General features: G+C 48.7%; 2 protein-coding genes across 13 annotated transcripts in view; one reads left to right on the forward strand and one right to left on the reverse strand.

The window, feature by feature from the left end:
- Positions 1-21224, forward strand: part of LOC104338232 (protein C19orf12 homolog) — a 64273-nt gene that overhangs the window by 40634 nt on the left and 2415 nt on the right. For 3 of the 12 annotated variants that reach the window (XR_012765297.1, XR_012765298.1, XR_012765300.1), the window contains 4 exons: positions 11104-11173; positions 14198-14265; positions 15505-17832; positions 20340-20472. The gene's annotated coding sequence lies outside the window, so the exon portion shown is untranslated. Of the gene's footprint in view, positions 1-6219; positions 6339-11103; positions 11174-14197; positions 14266-15472; positions 19749-20339; positions 20473-21224 lie in introns of those variants that run through there. The other 9 variants (XR_012765308.1, XR_012765303.1, XR_012765305.1 and 6 more) reach the window with 9 other exon arrangements.
- On the reverse strand, positions 3384-6214 carry POP4 (POP4 ribonuclease P/MRP subunit). The gene is made up of 7 exons (XM_075433451.1): positions 6162-6214; positions 6035-6087; positions 5630-5847; positions 4942-5019; positions 4682-4743; positions 4228-4329; positions 3384-3743 (listed from the first exon to the last, which is right to left on the reverse strand). The coding sequence occupies exons 1-7, from the start codon at positions 6166-6168 to the stop codon at positions 3607-3609; spliced, it is 657 nt and encodes a 218-aa protein (XP_075289566.1). The 5' UTR covers positions 6169-6214; the 3' UTR covers positions 3384-3606.

Consider the following 21224-nt stretch of genomic DNA (forward strand, 5'->3'; position numbering starts at 1 on the left):
TCCCAAGGAGAGTTCCAGGAGATTTTGGGGGGTTTCCATTGTATTGCTGTGTAATCTGTCTTTTAGAGAAAGTATAAAAAAACCCTCAAGTAGAAAATTCTGTGTGTTTTCTTGGATGTGACTTGGCTTTAACTTCAAGCATTTCGTACAATGAATTATTTTGAGGTTTCAAACATCATTTATGGGAATTTTTGTTTGTTTGTTTTCCTATTGCTTAAATTTTCAAAATTCAGTAACTGGATTGTTTACGATTGTTTCAGTTCAGATTTGTTATAAATATACATACGTAGTAATAGGAAAGCAGAAATGTGTGTAACATAGTGAGACAGTATATTGTTCATTGTTGTTAATTATTCCCTGGTTAGCCTTTTCTTTAGTGACAGTTAAGGTATAAAAATCACAACAAAAAATGTGTCTCTGCTGCATGCAATTCACACTTGCACATGCGAAGGAAGAGGCATATTAGAGACAGCTGTGATTACTTCTCCAATTTTCTGATATTAAATCCATTAAGTATTTACCGTCTCAGCTAATGAAGAGAGGGGAATTGTCACGAATCAGCAGGGGAGGACTGGTGAGCAGTCATTTTCACCTTACCCAGCTTCTAAGGAAGTTCTCTCGCAAGCAATGGGGAGTTTAGTGTGTTCTGATGAAAGATGAACAGAGAGCTGTGTTCTGGAGAAAGCAGACGGGACGGGGGTTTGGTTCAAGGAGCTGATGGGCCGACAGCGATACCAGCGGTCTGCAGGAGTGATTTAGCTTAAGCAATTTGTGGGGGCTGTTTGGAACACCTCAGTGAGTCATTACAAAAAAAGGCCTCTTCAGGTGATTTACCAACTGCAGTAAAGGCGTCTTCGATGTGTCGGCTGTTCAGCGCTCTTGTTACTCTTGTCATCTGCCTTTCTGCGCTACTAGCATGTGATTACCTTGAGGAGACCTCTGGACATCTCTTCCACACTCTTTGCTGTAAATAATGAATGCCTTGCTGTTATTTATCGAAAGGGACTGCTAGGCAGCATTTGTCTTTTTCGGTTGCTGAAATAGTTTAACAAATGGGAATGCCAGTAGCTATGGGAAGTTATATCATGTTCATCTGTGTGTCCGTATGGTAGAATATGGTATGTCCTTCACAGCACAGTTAAACATGACTGTGCCTAATTCCAATTTGGATGGCATTCCCATTAATGATGTCTATTTAAGACATCCATTAAAGGCCCTTAATGTTAATTAACCGGACTATGGCAATAAAGTTCTGTTAGCTTGCCCTATTAATTTAATATTATAGGCATTTAACAGATGTCTTAATTAGATGTTACACTGAAGGTTATGAGCAAAATTAAAATTAGGTCATTGTCCTGAAAGGAAAGTTTCTGCTGTGATTTATGCGTTCTCTCACTTTATTTATTTTTCCTTCTGACCTCTCACAGGAAACGAAGGGATTTAATTTCAGAGACCACTGAGAGGAGTAATGGGTACTAGGTAGAGTAATAACTTGGGGCTAATGACTTTTAATACATCTTGTTCTTACTTCACAGATACAAACAATTGAAAAAAACTTCTACTCTTTGGCACTTTCAAGTGTGTTTATCCGTACCTTCAAAAGCTTTCCCAGTGTTTCTTTCTTCTAGTTTCCCGTTGGTGTGAAATAACTGTATTTCCCTGTATAAAACATACATCTCTAGCAAAAACACTGTTTTCCCCATCTCAAGGGCAGTACTGCATATAATTGCGACAAAGATTTATTTCCATACCAACTGCTTTATTTCCTGACTTCAAAAGGGGCAGAAAAGCAGTCTGTTCTTCTCGAAAACCAGTATCGCCCAGGCTGTGAGTTCAGCTGATTGGGGTGTGTGGTTCAGCGATGCTGGATCTGGTTTGTGCCTGAGGGATGGTGGCGAGGAGGTGCAGCTCTCCTGTAACCTCTCCCAGCAGCAGGTCTGGGAAGGAGCTGGGTGCTTTGCAGGCTGACAACTGGCACAGGGCTGGGGAGGGTCGGAGGCGGTGATGCTCTGGTTTGCTCATGGCAGCCGAACGGCTTGTGTGGCCTGCGATGCAGTTAGGAGCTCTAGCTGGGGCTGTCCTAGCTCCAGGACTGGGCTGTGGCGTGTAGCGAATGTGAGGGACAGCTATGTTCTCTTTAAAGAAATGACCCTGGTTGGCTACAAACACTTGCATGGTGGCAGGCAAAAACTCTTCCTAGATATGGGTCTTTCATTTGATCCTGAAATTGAATTAATAATTTAATTGAAAGCTTCTGAAAGCTACCTTTATAACACAAACACCACAGAGGCTCTTTTATAATAGAAAAATGTTAAGTGATCTAAATACAGGGGTTGCTTCCATCTTCCAAACAAGTCAAACCGGCTTAGTCAATGAGAGGCTGTAATCTGGGCAGTCAAAAAAAGGCTCCTGGAAGTATATAGTGAAAAAAAGGAGATAAAAAGGGGCTGAGGACACATGCATCGCATGCACTCAAAGCTGCACAAGTTTCCACTGGTACAAGCAGGAGGTCTCCATTACAACCACTGTTGCAGACTGCTGCAAAAAGCAAGTATTTACAAAAGGTTTAAACACATGAGCTTCTTCACAAGTAGTGCTGTATTAAGGGTGGTTGTTGAGTTTAGAGACTTACACCATGAAGCTACCTGACTTCTTGTGTTCCAGTGATGCAGTGCTCACAAACAAGTGATACAAAGTCAGTACCATTTACACTAGCCTTTTTTAAATTGTGTAACACGTATATTTTAGTAAGAATAAAGGTATATTTTAACTGTATAACATAGACACTATCTCTAAATATACGTAAAAATAGGCTAAAGTTCTATGAATGGAGGTTAAATACTCATAAAGCAATTTTTTGGGTAATTTAAGTACGAGATTGAATGGGGGTCACTTCCATCTTTGAATGTCTAGCTGCAAGTGCTTCCCGCTTACATGATGTGTTGTGTTCCCTACACTCTGGCATGACAATATATATTTGCTAATATAGACAGTATCGGATTTAACCTTAAAGTACAATGTTATTAGTAAGCACCTGGTAAGCAAACAGCTTGCAGGGCTGCACTGTGTGTTTGTATTTTCACTCATACGTGTTATCTGTAACAATACTGAGCACAGGGAGGGAGACACTCGGGGTAAAACCTATTACTTGAAACAACTTGGTTGCGTATGCTTGCACCAGGCAGAGATGGTGATGTTGGCCCAGAAGCAATGATTATAAAAGGGCAGTTGTCATCACCTGCAGGCTCACTGTTAGCATGTAATAGGCAGATAAAGCCCAGTTTATACAGAAAGCAACAATAACATTTACCACCGAGTTACAAGATGTAATTTTCACTGTGCAAATTTATGATTATAAATTGAAACACAAGTCAGGCAATCAGTACTGATCATGTAAGTTTAATAAAAGCCACAACGTTATATACAAATAACAAAGCAGATACAGCAAACTCCGACAGTCTGAGAGACTGCTTTGAAGACAACAGATACTAGTCATTCTTGGTATTTCACATAGCTATTCCATTTTCAATCTGCCAGAAAACCCGGTCTTTAAACTGCAGGAAAACAGCAGACGTTTCTATTAATACTTCTGGTTTTCCATTGAAATCACAGGTCAATAGTTCCTTTCAACTTGAACTTTTTTGCAGATCGCTCGCTTGCTCTAAGCTGGAACTTGCTTCCATAGATGTAGGAAATGAATCCATCAAGTTCCAAGCTAAATACGTTGTTAAGTTTGGGAACAACTGAAAACGCAAAAGGAAGGAAATTAAGGAAAGTGGACTAATGTCAGTCCCCATAATGAAAATATACGGATGTACCAGGGGATGTTATTCACACTTAGATTTGATGTTTGCAAGATTTCAAGGTGTTTATGCTTTAGCAAGAGAAGAACTTCTAAATTTTAAACTGGTATTACTAAAGTAATTCCTCTTCAGGAGCATGCATTAGATGTTTTAGAGAACGTCTAATGTAAACCAGATGAATGAGCCCTGTGCATAATCATGTTGGGTTCACTGGAAATGCTTTTTTTTTTTTTTTAATTGCTTGTTTCTAATGAGATACTTTTGGTAAGATATTGGGCTGTTGCATGGTCAGTAAAGACATTGACTTCTGCCGCTCCATGCAAAGAACTGATACAAAACAATGTAGGTGTAAGATGAATAATGTATGTAAGAAATTTCTGATTATTCAAGTTATGAAAAGCACTGAAAAAAATGTCTTCCGTACCTTTTAATTTGTCCTCTTTAGTGATAATTTTGAAGACATGTTTAAATTCCTGTAGAATGATTCCTGTTATCCCAACGTAAGAGGGGCATTTTGACTTTGTGACTGAAAGAACAGAAATATGTATGCATTAGAAAATTTCGGGTTCAGGCAGTTTCTTTGCTCTTCTACAGTTGCTTCATGATTTTAAAATCTGGCTTGCAATTTTCTGAAATAATGCAATTACAGTAATCACTGTTACAACTTGCAGTTAATCTTTGCAACTAACAACACGCCTTTCAAGAGTAGTTGAAAAGTAATTAGCATTGGTAAGTAGAGAAAGAATCCATCAGCATATGATCTCAACTGCATAATTCAGGAGTTAATGATACTGAAAGGAGCTTAAAAACAACTACCTGAAATACAGGAGTGTCTACTGGAACTTCAGTGATTTTGTAAAAGAAAACAAACAGAATACCTGTAACAATAGCTCCATGGAGATCTGCTTTTAGCAGTTTGCCCTGAACCATTTGCGGTTGCCTTGAAGAAGAGGGAAAGAAAATTATATGGGAAGTTAGGTTTACAAAATGCAACCGTGACTACTGAACTCATGGTCAAAGCTTATGGAAATAGTACATATCCTTACCAAGTAACTGTGATGTTTCAAGCAGTAAATCAGTAAAGCTGGAAATACCTACTAAATCAAAACCACGCTGGTTTTAAAGCATCTTGACTTACGCATCTGGTTTAAGTCCGTGACATAGGTCTCTGATATACTGTTTCCAGAGTTCATGGAGTGGTAGAAAGATTGCGTATCTGCAGTAAAAAGAGAAGAAGTGTTATACAAAACTTAATTATCAAAAAATCTTTTGATTGCTGAAGTAATCCATATTTACAACAGAGTTAAGACTAATGTTTACAGGTTTTGTAATCTGCTCTTGTAAGGTAACCTGTGAGGTGACCCCCCCCGAGCAGCAGCCTTGCATTTGTACAGAAGCACGAACTAGAGACGCTCCTCTCTATCGGCCCAAAGCGGTGACGTGCTGTGGAGCACAGGGCTGTGCCTCAGGCTGAAGAGACTCCTGCTCCTGTAGCTCCCTGCTCGCTTCGCGTTGGCAGCGGCAGGGGCTCTGTTCAGCGCGTGTTGGTTTGAGGAAGGGGATGCGGAGCGCTGACTCCGGTCACAGGCAGGCTAACCTTAAAACTGACATCGCAGGTGACTGCGTCTGGGTTCGGTTTCGTGTTATGTTTGGGTACAGAAAAGGAAAGAGAGCCAGTACCAGACAGAGGGGAGCTTTCCGGCCATACAGATGGGAGCCCTGTTCTCTCATGTGAACAGCCACGAAAGCGTCTCGGACCAACTGCACGTCCCCGGGTGTGCTGCTGCTCCCACCCCGCCACGCAGCGGGAGCGCTCAGCCTCTTACCGCTGCTGCTCGGGCTCGATGTCGAAGAGACGCATCTCTCGCCTCTGCTTGGCCGTGAAGCCTTTTGTTTTCTTCCTCTTCGGCTTCGTCCTTTTCCTGGGGCAGTGCTCGAGCACCACAGCCTTCCGCGTCAGGAAGTCCTGGATGGCAGCGGCCTTGCGCCGGGGCATGCTGCTCTTCAGGAAGGCGCTTACAAACGCTCGGGCCTCGGCCGCGGGCTGAGGGCGGTTCGAAGGAGGCTGCCACCGGTTCTGCCGGGCTGGCCGCGCCGCCGCCAGCCCCTCGGTAAACGGAGGCCTGCCGCGCTCTGACGCCAGCGGGGCCCGCGTCCCCGCCGGTGGCGAAGCGCCCCGCCGGGCCGCGCCCCGCGGAGCGAGCCCGCCCCCTCCCCGCGGCCCCCGGTACCTGGAGGCGCGGCTGCCCCGTCTCCCCCGGCGGCAGGCGGCGGTACAGCTCCCCTGCAAGACACACAGCGAGCGCGGCGTCAGGCCGGGCCGCCGCCGCCACGGCCCCCCGCGCCCCCGGCGCTCACCCTCCATCGCGGCGGCGGCCGGTGGCGCTTCCGGCGCAGCGCGGTGACGACACGGAGGCGACGCGCGCGCCTGCGCAGAGGGGCGGCTCCCGGGCCTCCTCCGCCGGCGGCAGGCGCAGGCGGGGCCGGGGCAGGAGCCGCCTGTGAAGCCGGGCTGGCAGGGGCCCGCGCTGCCCGGTGAGCTGGCGGCGGGGCGGCGGCCCTGGCCCGGGGGGGAAGGGGCGACAGAGCCTGCCCGGCAAGCGGGAGCTAGGGAAAGGGGGAAGGCTGCGGGGCTGCGTGCTGTGAGGCTCTGCGGGGAGCTGGTCCCGCTCGGCGCCCGGCAGGCCTGCCGTGCCGGTGCCCCCCGCCGCGCTGCGGGCTGGGGCGGAGCCCTGCGTGTCCCGGGGAGAGCAGCCGCCCCGCAGGCTGTGGCGGGCACCGGGGTCCCGGGCGGAGCGGTGTCCCTCAAAAACCACGAGCCGTGCCGGGCTCTGGCGCGGAGGGAAGCCGTTGCAAAGATCAAAACGCAAAGAACGTAAACCAGGGAAGTTACAGCGCCTGTCCCAGCCGCAGGGTTCTAGATTGTTAGACCAGGCAGTTGGATCAAGCCGGACAGCGACCTTTGGATAGCTTCAACTTCTGCTGGGTGTCTGAACGGTCACGTTACTGTTACTGCACAAGGCACAGGCTTATTGCAGCAGAAATCAGGATGCAAAATGAACATTGTTTCTAACCAAAGAAACATTATTAGAAAATGAAACTTGACAATTATTTCTCTCTTTTACACTAACAAAGTCTCTGGCTGGGGAGAGTAAGTTGAGCACCAGATATTTCTTCTACAATAGTCGGGAAATTCATTTTTAGAAAAGTCTGGCCATCATACTTTCTGAACGCAGGCCACTTCGTTTTCTCCAGTCATCTGCCACTCCAGTATGATCGCACACACCTGGAGCGGTCAGGTCTGTTGTTCAGATATTGATCTGTCAGCACCCTTCCCACCGTAACAGCGTTGCTTTAGAGTCTGGATGTGTCACCCCTCGCTTCTTCTCCCTCATGGTGCAGTAGCTCCCACCAGAGATGCTGCGACATCCACCTTCCCATCCTGCAGCCCCCTCACCTTCCACCTTCTGTTGCCTCATTTGTTCTGCAGTTCTCCCCTGCCCACGATTTACAACACCAGTGCTGGGACCAGCCGCTGCCCGAGCTCCCCAGGCCACGGGCAGGCCTAGGCCCTCGCTGCCCCGCCAAAGGGCTTCCACCCCACTCCTCTGGGTAGGAGAGAGGGTTCCTTTGTTCCTCCCCTAGTCCCAGCCTGTCCTTCAAGGCCTCTCAGGTACCTGGCTCTTGTGTGCCTCTGCTCAGCTGTTCCCAGTAGCGAGCAGTGTCTCAAATGCTACCATGCCGTGCCTGTGCTCGCACACTCAGCAACATGGGATCTTTGTTTAACATCTGTCCCCGTGTTTCTGGCAATCAAGGACAAAAAGGAAGATGCTCCTTGCTTTGAGGTTTACCTCATCTGATACATCGCTGCCCTTCTCCTCCTGGGACAGAGTCTTGCTTTGAATCCAGAGCAGCCAATTCCTTTTCCTTGCCAGCCTAGTCCCAGCTCATGCTGCGCTCTGCTCAGACGTGATGGTTCTCCAAACATAGAAGAGGTTTATAGTCTTGTCACTGGGTGGGGGGCTGGGTGGGTTGTGGTGTTGGCTTAGCAGGTAATTAGGTGCTGCCTGGTGGAAGATACTTAGGGAGCAAGTTCCTGAGACAGGGTATAGGAAACATGATGATTTTGTTGCGTGCTGCAGTGGAGCACAGAGGCACTAAAGTGATCCCTAACACGAGGTGAAATTGTAGGTCTCTGTGTGTGTGCAGAGAAGAAAGGGCCGTCTCTGCAGAGTATTAAGCGTGGGCACCGGTTGGTTTGTGTCACAGACCTGCTGGCAGTTAAGTACATTGCCACAGCAAGCAGATCTCTTGGTTTTACAAAGCGTGGACTCCTTGAGTTGTCATTGCTACTCAGAAAAGATCAGTTTTCATGAATGGAGTACCAGGATAAGTGCTATGGGTCTTTAGGGCCATATGAGTGCTCCTTCGCTGGATTTATGCTGCAATTCCTAGGGCACTTCAGGGATTAATAGTCAAATCAGTGTTGGCGGTGCTAGTGTTGTAAATCCAATGATCCAGGCTAAACTGGTACCTGGGGAAGCCAGTCTCTTCCAACAGCTCTGCATCTTCATTTCCCAATTTATCTTCAGATATAATGTCTGAGGGAGCGCGATCCGCGTGTTAGTGTGTGTCCCCGCAAGAAGGCTCCGCGTCAGGAGTCGAGACTGCCATCAAGCGTGAAAAAGAATAGGCGAAGGAGAAACCAGAGAACAGGCAACAACAGTTTGTAGATAAGAAAGGGAAGGCTCAGAGAAATGAGGAAAGATGAGTAAAGTGTGAATATAAAATAAAGTGGAAATACGCAAACAAAATAATTAGAATGCATGTTTCTGAATGTGCAGCATCACCCGCTCCACCTGTCTTAGTGTCTTAGAGTTTTGAAGCTTTTTAATTCAAGTACATAAGCTTGAAATAGGTTTATACTGATATAAGTCCCTAATACATGTTACTAATATCAAGCTATTGGTGTCAACTTTGGCATTTCTGATTCTATTAAATCTATGTATGTCTTTATTTATTGCTATAATAATAACAATAATAGCCCAGCGCTGCAGCACTCTGCGCGTGTGCGCTGGCGGCCGTGTTGCTGTGCCTGCAGGTCGCTGCTGCGCTGCTGGGATGGGGCAGCGGGTGCGGGCTGGGCCAGGTGACGGCGGCCTGGGGAAAGCTGAGGGCCTGCACGAGCACTTACGGCACAAGCTTCAGACTGAGTCGCAGAAAGCTAAAACTGGAGCTGCAGCGTGACCAAAGACAGTAACTAAGGGTATTTGTGTGACACGAGAATAGAAGATCACAGTTTTTTTGAAAAATAGAGTAATTATGAACTGAAGTGAGAGGAGTACGTGAAGTTAACTGATGTGTGTAAAAAGTGACTGGGCTATACTCGCCGTTACGCTTTGCTGATTGTCATTGATACAAGAAATAAATACTGTAATTCTCTAGAAGGACTGTTTCAGCAAGCGTTTGAGCTCTGAAGATCAATACAGTTTATTCCTCTTTGCCAAATTGCATTAGCAGCTGACTTTGGTCCCTAGGGATGTCTGTACTGGTGAAATAATTCCCATTTAAAACGCTCAGCTCTGGGTATCAAGCTGCTGTAACACAATTTCAGCCCCCTGTCCCATGGCCGTGCCGCAGCTGCGTGCAGCCAGCCCATGTGAGTCCGGTGGCCAGCCGACCGCCTCCTGCCTGCGTCTCGCCACCCTCCACTCTGCCTTCTCCTTCTGCCACTGTCACCTTTCGGCCTGGCCAGGGCACGGGCCTCTCCATGCCGGCGTTTTCAGGGCGCCATGGCTGAGGCTGCCCGGCACACGCGTCTCCCCCAGCTGCGGCGGTGCGGGTGTGTCGTGTGCGGCACGGTGCCAGGGATTCCCTGGAAGAACCGCTCCAGGACAGGGCCGTGTCTGCGGCGGGCGGGCGGGCGGGCAGGTGGGAGCTGCCGCCCAGCCAGGCGGGTTGGCGGAGCGTTTGCTCCACGTTCCATGTCAGCGTGGGTTTGGTAGAGGAAAGTTTGCCAGTTCTGCATGTGGAAGCCCAAACTCTTGCGTTAGGGGTTTGGTTGGCCCATTTTAGACAGCTGTAGCTGGTTAACCAGTGTCATCTTTTGATGTACCCCGTGTTCACAAATATTTCTTCTCCACATATTTTCTGTAAGTTTCTCTGCTTTGCCAGCTCGTGTTTAACTTGTGGGCAGGGATGAGGTGTGCCCCTGGTGAGCTGTTCTCTCTGGCTAAAGGTTCGTTCTGTCCGCTGTCGCTGGCTCCTGGTCCCCTCGAATGGCGGAGACACACGAGGGTAAACAAGAGAGAGTGGCTTGGCTGCGTGCGGGGAAAGTAAGGAGCAGCCTGGAAACGGAGCCCCGCGTACCTGAGAGCGCGGAGAGCGGGAGGCGGTGATAACCCGGGGGTTTGCCGGGCGGCCCAGGGCTGTCACAGCGGGGCTTCCACGGGCGAGCGCAGCAAGCCGGCGGCGGGCTGAGCGCGGTGCGGTGCGGTTCCGCCGGCGGCCGCTGCGGGCTGCTCCAGCTCCACCGCCCGTTGCCGGCCCGGCCCGCAGCACCGCGCTCCGCGCCGTGCCACGGGAAAGGGGTCCGAGGGGTGCCATTCCCCGCAAGCCAAGGAGCCCGCGTCCTCAAACTCCGGGACAGGCTTGCCTCAAAATAAGGAGGTATGCCCTTCTTAAAATATTAAAAATAGGAGCCACCTGCAGATACCTGGAGATAACCACCGCAAACTGGAGCTACCCAGCCCTGCCTGGCGGGGCGACGCTGAAAAAGCAACGCTTCCTCCCCAAACCAGCAACGAGCAGTCAGTGGGGTGAGGCTTTGGCGGCCAGCATCTGGTTTCCCTGCCCGCAGAGATCCCCTGTGATCCCAGCACCCAGCAGGATGGCAGACAGACGCTGCTGCTGCTCCTCAACAGTTGGTACTTACTGATTAATACCAGCATTCTGCATCCATGTGTTATGCCACGACGGCCTGTCTTACGGTCATCACTTTTGCTGTTCTTTGACTCTCATTTAGATCTTGTTGAATATTTTATTTTAAAACATAATTAACATTGGCTTATATGTGATAGGGATGTGTGATGTAAAATGAGTATTAAACATGATAAATTATTACAGAGTAATAATAGTAATTGGAGTTACAGCAGATTGAATAGTTTAACATATTTCATTTGGATTTTACATAGCATTAACATAATTCATTAAAATTTAAAAAGAACACAGATAGGATTTTAGGCTCAAAAATCAATTGTGTTGGATTTTAATCCAAAAAATGTTTATACTTTTTTTCTAGAAAAGGGTTGCCAAATTCTGCAAGCCTGAGTGACGTGGTTTGGTTGTCTTGACTTGGCACTTTACCCATGGTAAGTAAGTTCTGGCCAAAAATGTGTTACTGTGTACTGCGCGTTACTGTTTGTGACAGCAAAAGGCGCAGTGGTGCCTCGCAGCGCTGCGTGCTGCAGCGCCGTGGCTGCCGCCGTGCTGTGCAGCCCTGCCAGGCAGGGTGCTGCCCCTGCGCCCTCTGCACCTCCCGGCACGCGCTGCCGGGCACCCGCGCACACGGGCCGCACACGGCGAGCTCCTCGGCGTGAACATGAGCTTTACGTACGCTGTGCGCAGCTCGGCCTCGGTGTGAGGCCAGGCCGTGTCAGTAGGACCAAGGGCACAGGGAGGAGGAGGCACGCTTTGCACAAGGCTTATGTTAAAATAGTTTGTGTTTCACTGAACCATCTTCCGCCGTGTTTCCCAGAAGGTGCTTAAGTGCTTGCTTCTGGGGTCAGCATCCGGGCAGGGGGCTCGCTCCAGCGCAGCCAGGGCCCCAGGGAGCTGCGGCTGCACCCAGGCAGGGCAGGGCAGTGCCTGCAGCGCAGCTGCCTCCTGTGTAGCTGGCAGCTGCTACTTGCCAAACCACCAGCGTGCCAGGCTTTAGGAACTGGGATGAAATCCCAAGAAAGATGAAAAGGTTCATTAATTAAACAGATAGAAATTTCTCATTTTTCCTCCATAATGAGGCGTATTTCTCAAAGGCATCACTATCAGCAAGACCCTGTTCCTGCCAGACTCTTTCGAAGTAACACAGTTAGGCTGTCAGGAGTGAACCGTTCCGTTTAACACAGTGAGTGAGCCTGCACACCTCCGCAGCAATGCACTGCGGAGCCCGCACACGACGGGCTCGTCTGCCAAGGCACCGCACAGCTTCGGGTCCCGCTGGTTTGAACATGTCTGTCACAACACGCCAGCCGTGGGACATGTGTCCCCCCACGAAGTCTGGTAGTGTGACCCGGAGAAAAACAAGTGGAAACTATTTGTCTGTTGAAACTGGGCTGAATGAGCCCGGTGATGTCCCTTTTGCCACAGTCAACACCTGAACTAGCCATGTCCAGAGCTGCTGCCACGTAGTCACACAGGTTACGTATAACCCATAAAGAATACTGTGACTATGCTGGCAATGCATGTAGGCAGCATTTTTTTTTTGTTGTTGTTGTGTTCCTTGTACCAAATCAGCTTTTTATCAACCAGTTATAGAGGCACTGGTGACAAGATAAAGTGTGGCCCAAACCCTCCCGAGGAATTCAGGCAGATCCCTCTCGCGGGACTGCCACGGAGGGCACTGAGCCACGCGCTCGGGAGCCTCTTGGCATTTCCACTTCAAGTGTTCATGCACGGGAGGATGAAAAGTCATCACAGCACCCGAGGGTTCCGACTCCCGCTGCAGACAAGGTCTTTGTGAGCAGTGGTTGGCTGGTTGCACAGAGCTAGCGGTGAGGCTTTCAGCTCCCTCGCCGTAGTCTGATTTCTTCTGAACTGCCGGTGTGTGGTGGGGCAGTGAGGGGGTTAACACTGCTGGATTGCTTTCATAATTGGGAAAAAAAAAGCGCCTGTCCCAAGCCAACCAAAAAAACCCTGTTTGAGGTCAGTGCTCTAGTAAGTGCCTTTTAAAGAAACAATAACCTGGTGCAATAGAAAATATTTTGTCCATCTCTTCAGTAGAAATCTGATAAACCACGGAGAGAGGCAGGTGTCCAAGGAGATAAAAGTAATAAAGGCAGCTGCAGTTCTGGCGTGAACTAGCCTGTCAGACTGGTAATTAAATGAAAGCCCCTCTCAGGAAATGCTGGAAGCTAATAGATCTACCTGGAGATGCCAATTCATTTGCCTCAGCAATATATGTTAATTTTAGCATGAGATTAATGTATACATTTTGCAGTGGGACAAAATGGCAGTAGTGGGAGGGGGAGAGCTTTCATCCTGCCAGTGATTATTTCAGGTGGCAGAGATTATTAAGTATCTTATACTTCTTAAAAACACAACAGTGGATGAGAATGGGAGTGAGAAAATGTTTAATCTAAGCAGCTCCTCTAAACAGAATTAACTAATTATAGGCTTATACCTGACCCAAACCACATTCTGCCGGGGATCCTTTGCCACAGCTCAGGAAGTACAGAGCCCCAGTTAGCAAACAGCTGGAGTCGCTGTGCTGGTGTGGTTTAAAGGGATTTCGAAGCGGCACGTGGGTGTGCAGTCTGGAGCTGCAGTGGCGGATGGCACCCGCAGGAAGAACAGCAGTTAGCTGAGACCGTGGTCAGCGCAAGGGGCTTTGGTAGGTGCCCGGAGGAGGGGCAGGAAGGGACTGGCTCGTATGTGGACATGTGCTGGGGATCACGAACAGACCTGCACGTGCCGGCCGTGCCCGGGGCAGTGAGTAAGCCTCTGCCCAGGACCCCGACAGCTGCCCAGCTCCTTCTGCTTTGTGGTTGTCCTACTCTGGAAGAAAACTAATTCTGAGGCCAGACAGACTTCAACACTGGCCTGATGCGGAAGGCGGTGAGGGGACTGTGACCCCACTGTGTGTGTGGGCAGGGTGTGCTTGCGTGTCACGGTCTCTCTCTGAGGTCATTTTTGACCCCTGTGTCCAGTTTCAATCATATTTGTCACAGCCGTCCTCAAGCTCTCCTGTAACGTCCTGGCAGCTTGATGCGCACAGCTGCCTGCGTCAGGGGACAGATGCCCGCTAACACGGCGCGCCCGTCCCTGGGGCACAGCCGCAGCTGCCGGGGCTCGTAGTGGCGTGTGCCAGCACACAGGGCCCCCGCTGCCGGCAGCGCCGGCTGCAGCTGGGTGCACGGTGCTTGGAGGAAGGAGGCCCTGATTTACACTGCCGAGAGTGGCGTTAAGGGCATGACTGTAGGCATTTCAGCTCTGAAACACACCCTGCGGCACAGCAGGCTTCTTTCCAAAGAAGTTCTCTGATCTGTAAAATTATCAGCATTGAGGCAGCAGAAGCGAAGCAGATTTTCCTTCATTTTCTTCTGCCTTAGAGAGGGAAGACTTGCTTGCCCTTCAGTGTGATTACAGCCCATTTACCAACACTTCTTTTTGAATTTCAGACCTATGTTTTGGAACAGTCACAAGCAAGAAGTGTTTCCTTTCAGCGCCTGGAGCAGTCAGCGCAAGGGTAAAGTTTATTTAACAAAAATAATAGTTCCAGCTGAATTCACACTGTGAAATTACAGGTCCATTTAAAGCAAAATAGAAATGGTGGCGGGTTAGGGTCAGGGAAGGGAGATAACGACATCTGCTGCAAAGTGCATCCAACAGCTGTCTTCAAATTTTTAAGTTTTTATAGGACATTTTCCTTTTCTTTGTGTAATTATGTAAAAGAATAGAACTAAAAAAACCATACTAGATGCTGAAAGCAAGCTGGAGGCTTGCTCAGGGATTACAAGTGGAGACATTACAAATGGTGTCTCAAACGCTGGCTGATTTCAGAGCTGTGGGCTCTGTCCTTTCTGCTGTGGACCAGGGTGGAGGTCTGTGACCTTCCTGCCCGCAGGTGTGTCCCCGGGGGGTGTCCTCCCGGCGATCCCCACGAGGGCTGGCCCTGCCTGCACACTCCTGGCTTTGCAGCCATTGCCCTGATCCCACAGACGTCACCTTGATCCCCGCTGCTCCAGACTGCAGCTGTCAAAATGCACACTTTTTGTGAGAAAGAGGGTTGCTACCAGCTTTTCATAACAGCACTTTAAATGTAGTTTGCTGTTGCCACTCTTGCTATGAGACTGGCTGCCCCGTCTCCTCCCACACACTGCTGTAGTGTCCTTCTGCCCCTGCTCCAAGGGCTCCCCGTTCGTGTTCCCGTTGCGCCGGGAGGCAAGCTATAGACCAACCCCGGGGATGTCTGGTACATCCTCATGTATCAGCCCTGGGTGTTTGGCCGTGAGAGCTGTGGGAGACGCCGGGGAACTGGGACAGCCCCTGTCATCACCGGAGGGCTCCTGCGCCAGGAGATCGTCCTGGTGAAGCCCTCCATGTCACCTGGGGAGTTACCTGTGGCCCTCTGAGATTACCAAAGGGACTTCCAGGATTCTAAGAGACCTTGGGACGTGCCTTAGTGTATCTCTGTCTTGACACTACTGAATCCTGCTGAGCCCTGCCACAACCATGGCATTTAAACAGAGATCGTGTTCAGAGTTGTCCTCTTTTTTATGAGTTAAAATCACCAAAAAAGGTAGGAATAATAATTTCCCACATTGTCTTGCACATAAAAGCAACCAGGCTCCACAGCTGTCCCCATTGTCGCTGCCCACACAGATGTGTGGGGTCAGTTCTGCGGGGAGAAAGCAGGGATGTTCAAGGTGCCAATGATGATGTATTACCTGCAGACTGCAGCTCAAATTCTGCTCTGGCTTGGCAGAACCGAGCAATTTCCCTGCTTTGAACAGAGACGACCGACGAACAGACCAGCCGGAGCCCTCTTTCTTTGAGCTTTGAGCACCTTCAGCCCCGCCACGGCCCTCGCTGCAGCTCCGCTCTGAGGTCCTGATGCTGACAATAGCGGTGAGTTCAAAACCAGCTGAGCCTCCCACATGGCAACATGATTTACTAAACCACTAAGATATTGGGTCAGCCCTGTGAATCATTTTAATTATTTCACCAAACAGGTTGTGGAAATAGATCAATGGAAAATATGGCGTTTAGGCTTACAATGCTGTGCATTCATTAGGGGAAAGAAATTATATTAACTGATTTAGGAGCTAGTAATAACTGAAAAATAACAATTTAATGGAAGCCTTCCAATCGAGCACTTTGAAAGCAGGATACAGCTATACACAGTCTACCCATTTTAATCTCAGTCAAGTATACATCGCAATTTTTCGACTCTCAGAGAAATGTCAGTCAAGTACAAGTAACTTGTAGACTTTCAGCATCCCATAAATTACATTATAATGAAACAAAACCAAAGAAACTGTCAACAACCATTTAGACATACTGGCAGGGTTGTACAAACCAGGCACATGAACAATAAGAAAAAATACCGCAATATAACAAAGAGGAGGTGTTGCACAGCAGGGGCTCTTGTCCACTTGGAATTGATATTTCCGTGAGACTGTGGTTTGTGCTGCTGGGCTTGAAGGGCACTTCTCTCTCTGAAACGTTGGGGTTTTGTCTCAAAAATCTGCATAGTAAATATATGCTATATACAGGAAATATATATAAAGAGAGAGGGAGGAAAACAAACCAGAAAAACCTAATCTCTCCTGTGCAGCCAAAGCCAGGTGTCACCATGCAGTAGCTGGGGTCAGCACTGCTCCATTTCACTTATTTTACTGTAGCTGAACTAAATTTGGTACACTGTGTCCTGGTTTTCTTAATGCATGCACGACAGTCACCTGTGCTGTTAAAGTATTTCCTCCTGAAATAAGCTGTATATTGTGACTATTTAATGCCTTATTAGCCATCGAATAACTATGCTGAACCGAGCAGGCACAACTGTGGGCAAAATTTAAGCTGCAGTCAGATAGTGCACCTGTGTCGCCTGCTCGTTGGAAAGCCTGCATCCTGCTGATAGGCACTTCTCACATCAGCTGTCTCCACTCTTGTCTGCAGGCAGAGGTAAGCTTTTCTTTAAGCCCTCAGGCTAGAAGCATTTGAATTACGCACTTCATTGCACCCCAGTTAGCTAGGGATGCATGATGAAAATCATTATCAGTGAGTTTATTTGGGAAAACACCTTATTTTGCTACTTGGTCAGCATATGAAGAAAAAAACACAGACCCTTTTTCTCCACTGAGAAAACCTTGGTTTAGAGCAGAGTGAAACTTGGAGCCGTGGCAAATCGTGCTGCTCCTGCTTATTCACCTGTCTCCTTGAGCACCATCCGGCTGTTTTGGGAACGTGAAGTGTTGCTCAGATAAAAACAAATGGCTTCAGCATGGCCACAGAACGGACTGAGCACATTCCTTGTGCAGGCTGCGCGGCGTGGCTGGCTCCTACTCCTCAGACCCTGCAGGAGGCGAGCTTTGCAGCGTCCCCAGGTACGTGGCCCCTGTGGCCTCCCACACGGACCCCCCCCCTCCTCCCTCACCGCTTCACAGTCGCACTCCCAGCTAGACACACCAAACTGGGCAGGTTTTCCCTGTAAAGGCCAGCAGCAACAGCTGGGTACCAACTGTAGGGAAACGCGCTGTGTGAACACGGCATTTTCATGGCCCTGAACGTGAGCAGTGCTTTCTCTGGTGCTGCTCTGCTCCAGAACCCTCCAGTGGCAAGGTCTGAATTACCCTGGGTAATGAGCCTAAACTTGGTTGATTTTTCCATGCACATTTACAACCAGCTTGACAAATACTTTCTGAACCCAGCAAAGCTCCATGCATTTGCTTTTGAGATGGTTTGCTTTAGTGAAATGCTTTAGTCTAGCATAAGACCCCTCTGGTCTTCAAATAACTCTTGGGTTAAGAAAGAGATCTATCTTACATTCTTGAAAAATACTGCAAAAAGTTCAACTTCTCACATTTGACACTGTGGCAAGCAGGATTTAGTTCCATTTACTCAGCCTTGATATTAAATCATGTAACAGTTCAGATTCTGACAGGTGCCTGCTGTGTGTTGCTCACTACTGTTTTGCTCGTGTTTGAGTCCCTGGCTGTGGCGGCTGCGAGGCGAGCCCTTCTCCTGTCCCTCCCTACACGCTGAAAAACTGCAAGGGGACCATCAGCAAACCCACAGCAGGACCAACGCACTGGTATGTACTCAGTTCAGTTTTGGTTCTCCTCTCTGGTAAAACGCTGCTTACGTCCCTGGAGACTGAAATGCCAGTGTTATTAATTATTAAAAGCTTTCACTATATGTGGAGTCTGGCTGCTGACTGCAGTGCGACTCGGCAAGCTTGGGTACAAAGTCATTAGCTCAACCAGCGATTTAACCATAAACTGAGGTTCATTTTAACGAGGACTGCAATTAGCACCTTGCTGTGCACGTAAGTAACTTGAGCCTTTCATACCATATTATACTATAAAAGTTGAAATTATATCCAAGCACTCTATAAATGGATTACACTATTATCATTATTTGTAGCACTGAACGATTGTATTTTTACTGTCTTGCACTGAATTAGCATAAATGAATCACAAATGTGAGTGTATTCGGTAAAGATCATAAAGTAACTGATGTTTCCTTAATCAAGCTGTACATTTTCATCGTCTCATTTGGTTTTGTTGCCTTTAGCTTCTCTCGCGCACTTTAAGGAGTGCCGCATTCCCCTCGGGGTAACAGGTATCACTGACAGGCATGGTTCGGTTTAGCTCATCCCTCCGCAGAGCCATTCCTTGGCCTGACTCGGATTTAGCTGTGCACACCATGTCCTTGGCCAAGGATTTATCAACGTTCCCAAGCAAGCGCAGCTCCCAAGCTGAGGCGGTGAGGCACGCTGCCTAGGCACTGCCAGCCGTCCAGAGCCAGTGTCTGCTCAGTGTGACCACGGGGGCTGTTTCAACAATGTCCCGATTCCGGTCGGAGACGCAGGAGTAGTTTAACTAGGGAAACCAGGCTTTTGAGTCCTGAGGCACTTGAGGGTCCCTCCAGGAACTGACGGGTGGCTTTTCGTGGTGCTCCCGCTGTCTGTGCTGGCTTGAAGCCGGGGGAGAGCGCGTGGGGCCGAGCCGTGCACTGGGACACTGGGCAAAGCGTTGCCTGAGCTGCACCAGCCACGGCCGTGGGCGCCTGGCACATGGCACCTGCCACCCTGCTTTCAGCGCTTCCGAGGGGATCCCAGAAAGCCAGGGAAGAAAAATTGAACCATCAGCCTTTTTGAATTATTTATTGAGACCATGGTCATTTAATTGGTATTAAACTACAGATGATTTTCTGTATGAGATTTAAGAAAATTTTTAACAGTAACAGGAAACCAAATCTATAGGCAACAAATAGGGAAATCCATTAACTAACTCTGCAGCACAGTCTTCTTCGATTCAACTCTTAATATAACTGTGATTTGCTTGGAATGCCCATAATTGCTATAATTAAAAGGCTGGCAGTCACTAGAGGAAAAACAGGAGACTTCAATCGATTCATTGATATTAGCATGGAGCCTTCAAAAAAGCTGTCTTATTCAGGGCTATATTTTGGATTGTCATTGATGCAGATACGAACCACGTATTTTCCCCAGCTGGCTCCATTTATAATAATATCCATCTTTTACTCAGCAGAGATTGCTGGGTTTTAGAAACATGGTCTAAAACCAACAAACCCTTCCTCCCTTCTTCTTGCCCACGCCCTGTAAAGCCACCCAGCCATGCCCAGAGAACTGGCACTGGGGCAGGGCAACACAGGAATCCCTCATGGCCGCCCTCCTGCCTTGCTGGGCTTCTTCCAGCCTTTGTCGCGTTCCCTTTGGTTTAGGGCCCATTAATTTTCCTGCGCAGTAACGGTAACTGCTGCTGTGTGAACAAAGCCCAAGCCTGGTGCACGCATGCACACAGCCCTGGGCTCTGCCTCGGGGGCATCTCGTCAGGGAGCGAAGCCCTCAACTGCGGAGCACCGCCGAGCAGCCCCTGCGTCGCAGCTCAGTGATCTGCAGTGCTAGAAAGCTGCCAGCGGACAAAAACACCACAAAATCCCCAAAACAGCGAAGAAGAAAAAACCCCACATCTTTTCTCTGCTGTAAGTGAATGTTCACCATCTAAACGCTCTGTTTATGAATCGGCAGTGGTTTGCACCTCTGCCAGGGCTCGCAGCGCTGGTTTCCCTTACCCGGTGACACAGGTGCTGTCCCCGCGGGCCGGCAGGTCTCCAGGCTGTGGGGCAGATCCTGTGGCCGGGCTGGCAGAGCCTTTCCCTGCTCCAGCAAAACCAGGCAGCGTGCCTGCTCACTGCAAATTAGTATTCTCACCACAGCCCCTCTCCCATCAATCTCTGGTAAAAGCATTAATTAAGACTTTAACATTTTTGATCCCATCAATTTTCTGTTCATTCCTTATTAAATAGATGTACTGGGGGAGTTTGAATAATAACTGCCCGAAGTTTGGGGAAAACGAATAAATGAACTTTGCCCGCCTCTGGCTAAGCATGAAATTTACTGTGTAGTAACAAATGCAACATGGGCGGCTCATACATTAACCAGCCTAGTTTTGACACACAAATTTGGGGGCACGTTATTTACTTACTAATTCTGAGTGAGTCGAGGCTCCAGAATTTTTATGCAGGAAATGAAAAATGACATGTTCAGACAGTCTCTTGCATTCTCCATCACAGCGTGGAGCTGCTGGCTCGCCCGTCTTCCCTTCGGTGGTGTCTTGCCCTCTTGTCACTTGCAGCGACGGCATCAGGACTGCACGCTGTATTTTCCTTGGGAGTTTTGCCAGAAAAGGAGCCTCCCAGGAACCAGGTAAGTTTGCTTTTTACTTGCTAGGTCTTGGCACTTTGAAGGTCACCTGTGTCCTATAAAACTACTTTTTGTTCCATGTATGGCTCTAGCATTGGCTCTGTTACACTGTTGTAAATCCATTCATTTTTGTAGAAATCCATTGACTCGCAGTGAATTTATAGTGGTATAACTGTGAGCAAACGAAGGCTGATGGCACAGACTGGAAATATTACATGGAAAAGTGCAAAGTTCTATTGATTTTCTCTCAGGAAAAATGTGTTTCCTTATGATTGTATTACAGATGACTCCGCTCTGGCCCCTAACAGCCATCACTCACACTTCCCAGCTCGGCTGCTGGGGCAGGGGCCGGGGGTTGTCTCCCCAGGGGCCCGGGGACGCAGCCACCCCACCACGGGTGCTGCAGGGCCTTCTGCCCGGCTCTGCAGGAGACAGGCCGCCTTTCCACAGCTCTGCTGGCCGAGCACTTACTCCTAATCAATTCTGACAGCGGACACCACGAGGAATGCTGAGATTTATGAAAGAGCAAGATTTGCCACAAGCCCCTGTCCATTAAGGGTACAGCAAAACCTCTCTTTGCCCTTTGTAAATACAATCAGCAGAAGTGAGGCAGTTGCCCTTTTCAGAAGAGCGAGCACTCTCAAAGGACAGATATTTTAGCAAAAGTGCTTAACGCACTCACAAGCAATAAGGCTCCAAATTCTTTCCATTCTTCCATCAAAATGTTTCTCGTTCCTGTAAGTGCTTTTTAAAGA

This window comes from Opisthocomus hoazin, chromosome 12 (assembly GCF_030867145.1).
Source record: "Opisthocomus hoazin isolate bOpiHoa1 chromosome 12, bOpiHoa1.hap1, whole genome shotgun sequence".
In the NCBI taxonomy this organism is placed as follows: Eukaryota; Metazoa; Chordata; class Aves; order Opisthocomiformes; family Opisthocomidae; genus Opisthocomus; species Opisthocomus hoazin.